We start from the raw sequence: 11,781 nt of genomic DNA on the forward strand, positions 1-11,781 counted from the left end.
TTCCAGCTGAGTACTTTCATCATTTTCTCTCTATTCTTAATTCATCTCCCTTTACTCCATAAATCTGAACCCCTTAAATTCAGCTTTAATTTGTTAATACAAGAGTTCTTTCTTCCTAGCAGCACTGTGAGGCTGAGACCAACTTCTCTTCAAGAAATGGCAACTCTCCAAAGAAAAGCAGTCAGGGTGTGATATTAAACAGCCCTGAAAGTACTTTCATCATTTTCTCTCTATTCTTAATTCATCTCCCTTTACTCCATAAATCTGAACCCCTTAAATTCAGCTTTAATTTGTTAATACAAGAGTTCTTTCTTCCTAGCAGCACTGTGAGGCTGAGACCAACTTCTCTTCAAGAAATGGCAACTCTCCAAAGAAAAGCAGTCAGGGTGTGATATTAAACAGCCCTGAAAATGTGGTCAAACTTTTTAGCACGAAACAAATTATGAGGCAAATGGCAGGTATTCTGCACTTTGTCCATCTTTTATATAGGAAAGAGAAGCATAAAAAAAGTTATAAAAAGCTGGGCAAGTCATTTTGTGGCAAGATCAAAATACAACACAAGCTTCCCAACGGGTGTTTGGTCTGCCAAAAGGTACCATCTTTTTCTATCTATAGACAGCTTCCTGACAATATTTTCAGTATGCTGTTTTAGTTCTTCATATGCATGCTGATCATCAGATTCAAGATTCCTCTTTGTCTAGACCTCAAAAAACCCCAAAGTCAAATACAACTTTGCCTTCCCTCCTTAACTCTGATTATTTGTATTTCTAATTCACTGCTTCTGTAAAGACCAGTACAGTCCCAGACAAAAGATATTTCCTGCACCAGTTGGCAACTTAGTGGGCCCTATGGTCACAGACCAGATTAAATTTTGCAGTGGCTTTGCTGCTGCTCACATTCCTTCAGGCTACAACTTCAATTTCATCTTGGCAGACAAATCCTCAGCAGTCTTTTCCTGCTACTCTAAGAATCAAGAGCTCTAAGCAGATGCAATTAATCGAGAGGCACTGTAAGAAGATGCAATTAGATTCAGTTTTATTCCTCCTCTGTTTGCTCATCCACTAAAACTTTCTTTTGTAAAACACTGTCCATAGTGTCTAGAACAGAAATGTGATTGGTGATTCCTCTGAAGACCAGACTTGCCTGCCCTCATATCATGCTTCCCACCCATTCAGAGCTCCGAGACCCTGAGTGCCCGTGCATGCCTGGAACATTTGCAATGCCTGTTCAAAATGGGCCATGTCTTGAGTTATATGAAGATACAGAGCTCAAGCAGAATATGGGGTGCACCCCATTTGCTATTACTACTCAGAAGACCGATGACCACCTTAGATTAGCTTAGACATACACAGTAGGAATAAAATTATCCTGCATCACAATATTCTGACTCACTGAATAATTCAAAAAGTACTAAGTCAACAGTTAACTGCTGTAATTCCCTTCACAGGAGCAGAACATTTTAAGATGATCTTAGGTTTTTAAATCACATGAGTCCTCAGCATCCAAGAGAGCATGTTTTACCCATGTGCTGCAGTAGTTCTGTCTGCACGAAGTACATCAAACAGGTAGAGCTCCTTCAGAAGCCTCTCGCTCTCCTCTGCAGCTTCCTCAGGAGACGGCGCCTGCAACCAGAAACATGCATGGAGCAATACAGCCATAACACAGCTGCACTCAGGGAACCACTGCTTGCTGTTGAGTGTTTGAGTTGTACTGATCATCGAGTGATCTTAGGACTAGCAAAAGCAACATACATAAAAACACAGTGTCAGGAACTGCTGAAGATTAAAAAACTTATTTTTAGGTGATTACATCCCTTGGATTTTATGCTACCCTGGGACAGCTGTAACAACTCTCAAACACTGCACCTTGAAATCTCAGAGGTGTTCTCCTGAAAGGGAGAACAAGGAACAAGTAGCTTTCTGTACAGGAAATATATTTACCTTGTGAAAATATATATATCCTTGTGTCAGCTCATCCGATCCCTCTCCTGAAAAAATGACCACGCTGTCTGTTTTCTTCCGTATATATTTGGAGACAAGATACATGCCTTAAAAAGAAAAAGTTACTAAAATACAGCTACATGTATGATGCTATATACAGCTAGTAGTTTTAAATTTCTTTGTTCTGTAGCAAACAACAGATGTAAAGTAATATCTCATTGTTACTCAAAGCCACCAACAGTCACACTAAGTGCTCCAGGTACATCTAAACTGTGTATTTACACTTAGCCCTCAAAATATCAGAAAGATGTATCTGTCTGTGATCCTGGGAATGCTGGATGATTCCCATGGGAACACAAAGAGAAGCTGTTTTGATAGTCTGAAATTAAGCGCATGATTAATTCCAGCACAGTGCTGAACAAATCTAGCTTTAGAGAACAAATCTACCAGCAAAAGTGGCTGTTCAACTCTCTGCCAGTGTGGGCTGAACTGGATGTGGAGGCCTTTTTTCAATTTTTTTGGTAAAGGAATTAATTATTAATCAGAATTATGCTTTCCCCTCAATGCATCCTTCTGAACAATACACTTTTATAACAGAAGTATTACAGATCTAATGAAAAGGATCTAGTTCATTATTTCTTATACTAAGCAGCAATCACAAAGAAAAATGACAGATGAAAATTGGCTTTAACTTTTATAGAAATGAATTCAGTATTTCACATTGCAAAATCCCTTCATGTACCAAATTCTGCACAGGGAGTTGTTTTCAAAACTGTGTTGCCTATTTGGCTTTATAACTTTTTTACAGCATTTTAAAATGGCGCAAGTTTAACTGGGTAAAATGTTGCAGCTTGCATTATACAGAAGGTCCCACTGCATTAGGATTTTTCACTCTTACCAGGCTAGCAATGCTTTTTAAGAAGCTGCTGGTGACTTTCTTTATTTCTCAGAATCAAACATTCATTCTAGGAAGCCTACCTGTGTTTTTGTCTCCCTTTAGCAAAGGGGGACAAAAATTACTTCACAGTAGTATTAAAATTACGCAAGGAAAAATTAATCATAATTCTTTTGCTAACATAACATTCAGTACCTCAGATAACTTCTAAATTTTCCCCCTGCTTCCCCAGGGTTCAAACTTATAAAAGCAGAAAGCCTAGACCTGCAGATCTAACTCTTGTTCTTCATATAACTTTTGTTTTTCATCTCCAAGCTTCAGGAACAGTTCTTGACAATTGTTTTGTGCAGTCAGGGACTTGGAAACTAATAACTGTTTTTGCCTCAAGGCAATATCAGAGACAAGACTGGGGAGCAGAACTTTGGAGTCCCAGTTCCAAGCTTTGTGTCAGCTAAGGCATCTAGCAGATGACCACATGGTTTTGTTTAACATTTTATTCAGGCAATATAAACCAAAGATTGTCATAAAAAAAATCTTACCAATCGAAGCTCTTATTGTTGTTATATCATAGGTTTCCAGTGAGAAGATAACTTCCTCTATTGCCTGAATTCCCTCTTCAGTATTAAGTATTACTTCATGATGTTCACTGCCAATATGTGCTGCCACCTGTTTGCAAAAGGTCACGATAACGTACTGCTTTTCAACTAACACATTTTACAAACATACATTGTGTTTAAAACACACTGAGTGAAAGCACCGGCTCCCTTCTGCCACAGTGAGAATTATGACATTAGGCCAAGAACAGATGTTACTCAGCCGCCCCTCTGACTCACAGTGCTACGTTCACCAGAAAGAACATAGTCTCCCTAATTACAGTGTTCAATCACGATTGCAACAGACCATCCAGCTGCTTGCCCAAAGTATAACAGAATCTGTAGAGGCTCTAAATGTTCCAGACATTTGACCTCAGTAGAAAAAGCAGCTCAAAAGTCATAGAGGTCTGGATACCTAAGGGATGCCCCAGATGTCAGTTTGTAGAATGCTCTTAATTCAGCAAACTGATGATTAACTTAAAATATCTAACATATATAGATATGCTGTAGTATAGGAACCACAGCATGAAGATCTACCCTAAAACCCAGACACAGAATTAAGACAAGTCCAAAGTACCATCCTTTTGGCAACAATGCAATGAGGACTGTCACAAAAGCCTTCCAAATGCAAGAGAAAGCAGGTAAGGTTCAGTTGTCTCTTTTGTAAGATTAAGCAGCAGATGTTGTACTCAATGATATACCACAAACTGATTTACATCCTAGAAATGAATGAATATTTAGTGTTACTGTTAATGCCATACCATGAAGTTAGCACCGTTAATATCCACTGTTTAGCATTCAGCAGCTCAGAACAAACTGAAAGCAATGCTTAGGATACCTTTCTGGCAGCCAGTAAGTCAGGACTGTTTTCCATCCCAATTGCAAAGGTTTGTAATGGATAATTGATGTTGATTTCTTTCATCAGTTTCAGAAGAACAGCTGCAACCAAGCTGGAATCTAAGCCCCCTGCCAACAAACCAAATTATTTGATTAGGTGTTTGAACGATGTTTTGTTTCCCCCTTAAGGACACTGCATTTAGATACTGGAATTGTAGGAGTGGGCTCCATTTTTAATCTGTGTGAATCCAAGGTACTTCCCATACAAGCACATATTCACCTCTGCTTAACAAGAGAATCAGGCACCTTCAGTGAAACACCTTCAGTAACAGTTGTTAGTACTTTTGGTGTCAGAAGCATCAGTCGAAATCCTTCTTTAAGATACACAGAAAGTATACTGAACACATTGTACCACTATAGAATGTGCCGTTTTCAACTCTGCTAAAATGAGATTTATTCTCCACTTCAAAGCTGCACCCTATCCTCTTTTTACCTACACATTTGATAGTCTACTGACAGGACTATGGATTTTTTGTTTGCTGTTTGAATAAAAACAAATTAAGAATGCTTAGTGTAAGGATTCCACTCTTCCCAATCAATCTTTTTTCCTCCTATTCTTTCTACAGGACAGTGAAAGCATTTGAACAATTTGGAGAATAAGTAAAAAATAAAACCAAGAAATGCATAAGCTGCATAGATGTACCTGAAGGACTTGACTTACCTTCTTATTCTAGTGAGCTAGTTCTGCTAATCCTTGACTAGTTCTACTTCCTGCTCCCCTTCAAAGTACTAAGCAAAACACAGTACTGGTTTGCCCACATCTGCCTGCAGTTCTGACAAGCATGAGGCAAAATGCTCTTCACTTTGTTTCCTACAGTCTGCACATGTTTTTTCAGCTGCATTAGCATCAGTTCACACCCTGATCCTCTTTGTGGACATGCTACCTTGTAACAAAAAAATCAAAAACCTCCTGTAGAAATTACATGCAGACTCTAAGAAAAGGAGAGCACAGAAAAACTGAGTGCTTAAGATGCAGAAATCAGGAAAATCAAAACCTGAGTTACCACTGTGAAGTTGCAGAACTTCCTCTGTGATGTGAAACAAAAACAATTCTCTAACCATGATGTTCTGAGCATTCTCAAAATTGTGAAGCACTGACATACTCTGGTATTACACCATCACAGGCACCTAGTTTTGCTAAGACTTTCTGCATGTGCATCTGAGGAGCTGCTGACAGTCTTCTAATTTGATGTCTGAAATTCGGGGTATAAAGAGGCTTTTTTATTGAGATTGGGATCTTCTAACTCTATGTATCTTCCTGTTTAATTTACCTACTTTCTACTTTTTATGATGCCACAGTAAGGAAATGGTCCAATAGTATCTCCTAGTCAGTTCTCTCTCATTCAGATGCACATTTAACGGGGTTCATGACAAATGAGTGTAACTACTGATGTTCAATGAATGCATGAACAGCATATCAGCATATCAGGACAGGTACAAAGTGCTACACAAACACAGTAAATAAGGTGTCAGTCCAATGACTACAGAGCCTTACCTCTGTAGAGTACCTCTGTACCACTGAACCACCAGATCACAACAGTGATCAGCTAAGACAGTGAACTTCCTGTACCACAAGCTATTACCTCATCTGCAAAAGATTGCAGCAAATAATTTTGGTCCAGATGGTTCCCTGTAATTTGGTAAATCAAGGGAGTTTAGAATGGAGACTAAAGAGAAGGTGACAAGTAATAATTTCACTTCCTCCTGCTATCTGAAACATGCCAAAGCATTTTTTCTAGACTAAATCTGTGCAAAATTAATGTAATAATTATATTTTCCTTTGAGATGCCAACTTAAGCATGTCTCATGTATTTAATATAATATTGAGCAATTTTTCAATAAGAATATTCTATTTATTTTCTTTTATTTAAAAATGCTCAGTATCTCAAACAGCCAAGATCCCAGCTCAGAGTAAACTTTAAAATGTAAGACTTTCAAGACATTTGGAGACTGGAAAACTTTATCCCAAACTAACAAGTTCTCTGTTACCTGTTCTAAAGAGCAAATGAGGATTCCAAGCACTTCAGGTACACCACAGCAGAACTGCCATTATACTTTCCTCTAACTAGCAGAGGCTAGGCAAAAGAGAGAGAAGATACAGAATCACTGTGGTTCTTGCTACTTGCCTGAGAGAAGACAACCAATCCTTCTGTGAGCCATCAAACGCTTTCTAACAGCATTTTCAAACAGAATACGGATGTTGCTTTTCACTGTTTCAAGGTCAAAGCCTGTTCAAAATAGAAAGGAGGAAGGTAAAAAGTCCAAAAGTGTTACTTAGACTTAGGCTGAATTATGCCACATAGGAAACACAGATATTTGTCTGAATCTCCTTTGATAATGAGGGCATACAAGTTCACCTTTGTACATGACTGCCCACAGAAACAATTCTAAAGTCCCTACATTTTAAAGGTTTGTCCAGGGGGTTTGGTTTTTTCTTAAATGGTACTCATTTAAACCAACAAAGGCAAATTTTATATTCAAAGACAATGATTTTTTTCACTTCTAAATCAGAATAAGCAGCAAAAGCTTTGCTGTACTACCTGAAGGCAGAGCTTCCACTGTATCACATGCAGAATGGAGTGGTTCATCTTTACAGCTATGAAATTTTACTAATTCCACTGATGCAACCTTGCCAGAGGGCTTTAGATCCAACACTTCATAATGACCCGGGAGAAATGGTTCCACTTTTGAACATAAGGATGTTGAATGCTTTAAGTTGATAAGTCCTACACATAAAATGGAGAGGAAAAAAAAAAGTCAGAAGTTTTGACCCAGGATGGTTAAGTTATACCTCACTCAACAGCCTCTGTACTAAAACTATACACAAACATTTTTTCCAGATCCTAAATCTGGTAATAAAATATTACCTTTTGAGTCAGATTCAGTCCTGGCTAGAGCATGATTCTGCGTCTAGCAGGATGCACACATACATCTGAGCCATCTCAAACTGAGGTAGATAGCAGTGAAAGCAAACCAGCAAGTAGCAATTTATCCCTTAAGTGCATTAAGAAGAGCACTTTTCTAACTGGCTATGTGATGTCCAGGTCAAGGTGTAATATGCTTTTGAGAACACAAATGACAATTATAAACTGATTTTGTGTTTAAAATTAAGTGTAGTCAAGCTAACAAGGGCGTTGTAATAAAATGAGATCACTGAAGTGATTGCTTAATTGACATTTAGTGATTTCGTAACTCATTGGTTCCAGACTGATCTACTCCACTGCAACTGAATGCCAAGAATCAGACTTGGAGCCAAACCTCATTTCCATTCCTCCTCTGAAAGAGGACGTTTTGCAGCTGCTGGTCACCTGGATGCCCCTTGAGCAAGCCCTCAAAAGACAATTACTGTTAGAGAGGGACGGGTAATTCATTGTGATGGTTATAAGACACAGGCTCCAGAACATTCACTTCCCTTCCTCCTTCACAAGAAGCAGAGAAGGTACAGCTCTTAGTACTATTACTACTATTAGAGGAGTCAACCTACACTGAAGTCTGATAATAAAATAGATATACAGTAAATGGGAATCAATTTTAGGACAAGTGCATTTTAGGCAATAAACTCCCTTTTGACACAGTTTTGATTTTTTTTATGTAAGGTCCAAGACTAGAGATAATTCCTTTAAAAAAAAAGGGAGCAGTGAATTTGTTATCTCAAAGGAAAAAAATTATCACCAAATAAAAGAAGTGATACTTGAAAATTAGCCAATGCTGCAGGAAATTTCAGTAGGTTTCAAAGTTCCTGGCTTTTACAGATAAACAGTTCTTGTAACACTATTTCCCAGACTGTTACAGAATAACAGGAACAAAGTCTAGTATCATTTATTGTAGCATAAATCTAGTCTAACTCTGCAAACTACATTCAACTTTGCAGTAAGATGAAACATACTGAGTTCAATACTTCTATGATTCCAGAACACGAAGAGCACTAAAATTAAACAACCAAGTTACTTCGGAGATATTAAGGACAATTAAACATCTTGGTGGTTTACTGTCTGTGGTTTTTGTCTACATGATATGCAGTTTTTATACTAATAAATCTAGTTCATATATTACTGAACTTACAGTTCACTTTCTCTTCACAATTAGAAGAAAAGCCTGCCAGAGAAGTTTGTCTCCAGAGCAATACCTAAGATTATTTAGTCACTAAACATAGCTGGTTTTACCTTTTGCCTCAGAACAGACACCCAAAAATCCATCATCAGTCAGCACCTTAAACAGTGGTCTGACTCCATAGGTATCTCTTGCCAGAAACACTTTTCTGTTTGCAGTGTCCAGAAGGATGAAAGCAAATACACCATCTAGCATGGATGCTGTCTGTTCTATTCCTCCTCTGTTGTAAAGGTGAAGGATAACCTCACCATCCACTAACGTCTGATATTCGAATCCAAATTGTTTCTGCAGCTAAGAAGAAAATACAAAGAAAAACATGAATAAGCATTTGCAAACATTGACTGCTTATTAATCAAAAAAGCAACACCATTCATGTAATTGTTTAATAAGAAAACTATTTGTGTGGGGTGAAAAATCACAGTGTAGAAGTTACATAAATATCTGCAACGAAGAAGGAAATTATACTTTGTGTTCAAAGTATTATCCAGGATCATCCCTTAGACAATGAGACTGACTCTACAGTCTTATGCAATTCACATTATGGCAAGTTTTCAGGGATACACTTCTATCTGAGGATGTCAAACTGCAAACCCATGACCCTACTCTTTGGAAGCACTAGCCAGACATTGTCTCTACAAAACACATAGAAAATTCTAACATCTCTGCAGAGTAAAGTACTTCAGAAATAAACTTAAGTTTACTTATGTAGTCACTGCAATTGCTCAGTGTCTTTTATGCACAGAGACTTTCCTTCTGCCTAGTCTTCCTCTCCATTCCTCAAACTAGCCTTTTCACTCTGCCTGTGCAGATGGAGTGGGGGAGGAGGAAATTAGCTGTCAGACTTAAGTCAGATCAAATATTCTTCATGTTCTTGCAGAGCTACTCTCAAAGTCCTTTCAATACCTACAAAACAGAGGGAAATAAAGGTTCCAAAAACACTAACAAGCCAAGAAACCCCACAAAACCAAGGCTTTAGCATTTTAACTTAAGCTCTTTGGGTTTAATTGTTATTTACATGTCAGTCTTAGATCAAATTGAGTCAATATTCAAATAACCAAGTCATTGCCCTAAATAAGACACCTGTTTCACCAGTGATCCCTTCCAGAGTAGGTTTCAGCCATAAACTTGAAAGAAAAAATCTCTTTATAAAAAGAGGGTACATAACGTAGTGACAACAACTGAACAAATTCCTGCAGATGGCAATGCAAGCCTTGCATGATTAAAGTCTCCTCAGGATTGTGTGTTTAACACGATTGAGAGTAATTCTTAGTGCCTCTGACAGCAGAAAACCACAATGCAAAACACAGCAAGTATTACAAACTGTTGGTACGAAACATTTCACATGTACTGGCAGGCAAAGTGTATCTCACCTTCCTAATAGCCAGATACTTACAGACTGGGAAAAGAAAAAAAACCTCCAGCCTATTCAGTCAAATTCCAGTGACATTAATGATGTCACTGATATGGCTAACAGCAGCCTGACTCTGACTTCAAAAATGTGATGTTAGAAATACTATGACATCTCAGATTACTAATACATTTCTGATACTACCACACTCAGTATATGATCCATTTTACACACTCGTTCAGTGTGAATCAGACACAATTTTAAGTTGCTTTATACATCAAATGTGGATGAACTGAATGATCTTCCCAAGTAACACAGGCAGCATGGACACCTCGGCACAGGGACTGAGGCCTGCTGACAATGTTCAGCAGCAGTGTCACACCCATCAGGGACATTCAATTTAGGAAGCAAGCAGAGTTCCTGCTTGTCCACGAGACTTACTTAGGTGGCTCTCAAAAATCCCACGAAAAGATAAATCCCTGGCTTCTGCTGCAGACACCTAAGGACTTTGGTGGCATATTGGAAACATCTCCCTAATGCTTCTTGCTTTTACATAAAGGCACAAGCAAGCATGCTATACATTAATGTATTTTAAGTGACATAACCCATCTAGACTGATATGCAATAATAAAAATGCAATACCCAACAGATTGGAGAATGACAACCCAAAGTAACTGAAGAACAAGACAGTCTAAAAGCACTTGAATCATGAAGAGAGATTTCCACAGAGGCTTGGAATTCCCCTCCTCAAGAGGTAACAAAGAATGCATCTTTATTTTAAATTGAACAAGCCTAAAGATGCAAATACTTATTGCCCTTCTTGTCCATTAAGAAGTGATTCTTCAGTATTCAATAACTAAGTATGTTACTAGACAAACCACCAGATCCACAGCTCATCAAGATAATTCACTTTAAATACTAGCCTTTTGCTCACTTGCAAATTTTTTTTGACATTCTAGTCTACCATGTTGTAAAGACTTTTTGAATATCCATTAGTTTTGAAATAAAAGGGGGGGAAAAAACAACATATCATGCATACAACACTTACCTGCTTGAAATTGTAGATTTCTCCATTGTAACACAGCCACAGATAGGGGAATTTCTTCACCCGGATAGGCTGCATACCATACAGCTGATCAACAACTGCCAGGCGGTGGAAACCAAAGCAACAGTTGGTGAACCCATTGACGTTCTCAAAACGAAATGCATCAGGGCCTCTGTGTGCTATCTTCATGGCACTCAGACACTGGACAGAAAGGCATTCATCGCTCCCAAACAGGGCCCAGATACCACACATGGTGAGGCTGTTGTTCTAGCTGCAAGTAGAGAACCTGTTCAATAAAGACATGAACACTATAAGCAACAGCTGACACATTGTACTGGGTCTGGCTGAGAGGGAGCTCATTTTCCCCACAGCAGCCCGCATAGTGCTGTGCTTTGCTTTGGTAGCTAGAGAGGTGTTGGTATCACACCAGTGTTTTGGCTATGGCTGAGCAGTGCTCCCACAGCACCAGCTCTGCCTCTCCAACATTCCTCCCTCACCAGTAGGCTGGAGGCAGGCATGGTCTTGGGAAGCAACACAGCCAGGACAGCTGACTGAAACCATCCAAAGGGATATTCCATACTGTATGATGCCTGCTCAAATAAAAAAAAAAATTAAGGGAAAGGAGGAGGGCATTTGTTATTTATGACATTTGCCTTCTGGAGCAACCACTATGTGTACTGAAGCCCTGCTTCCCACACCAGACATTGCTTGCTAATGGGAAGGAGAGACAAAAAATCTTTGTTTTTTCCCTTTGCTTGTGCATGACCTTCACTTTTGCCTTAGTAAACTGCCTTTATCTTGACCCATGAGATTGGTTAGGGTTTTTTACATATTTTCTTCCCCCTCCCGGCCCTGATCTACTGTAGAGGGGAGTGTTGGAGCTTGGCACCCAGTCAAGGCCAAACCACCACACACCTAAAAAACACAGATAAAAAAAGTGTAGGCTATTAATT

General features: G+C 38.8%; 1 protein-coding gene across 1 annotated transcript in view; it reads right to left on the reverse strand.

Annotated features, from left to right (window-relative positions):
* The window catches only part of ASNS (asparagine synthetase (glutamine-hydrolyzing)), a 14,268-nt gene extending 3,153 nt beyond the window's left edge, over positions 1-11,115 (reverse strand). The window contains exons 1-8 of the mRNA XM_009078940.1: positions 10,832-11,115; positions 8,489-8,726; positions 6,866-7,051; positions 6,452-6,553; positions 4,267-4,394; positions 3,375-3,501; positions 1,941-2,047; positions 1,522-1,622 (exon numbers count right to left, since the gene is read on the reverse strand). Of these exons, the coding sequence (XP_009077188.1) occupies positions 1,522-1,622; positions 1,941-2,047; positions 3,375-3,501; positions 4,267-4,394; positions 6,452-6,553; positions 6,866-7,051; positions 8,489-8,726; positions 10,832-11,080 (1,238 nt within the window). The 5' untranslated portion in view covers positions 11,081-11,115. The remainder of the gene's footprint in view (positions 1-1,521; positions 1,623-1,940; positions 2,048-3,374; positions 3,502-4,266; positions 4,395-6,451; positions 6,554-6,865; positions 7,052-8,488; positions 8,727-10,831) is intronic.
* Positions 11,116-11,781: the final 666 nt, after the last annotated feature.

This window comes from Acanthisitta chloris, unplaced genomic scaffold (genome assembly GCF_000695815.1).
Source record: "Acanthisitta chloris isolate BGI_N310 unplaced genomic scaffold, ASM69581v1 scaffold21177, whole genome shotgun sequence".
In the NCBI taxonomy this organism is placed as follows: domain Eukaryota; kingdom Metazoa; phylum Chordata; class Aves; order Passeriformes; family Acanthisittidae; genus Acanthisitta; species Acanthisitta chloris.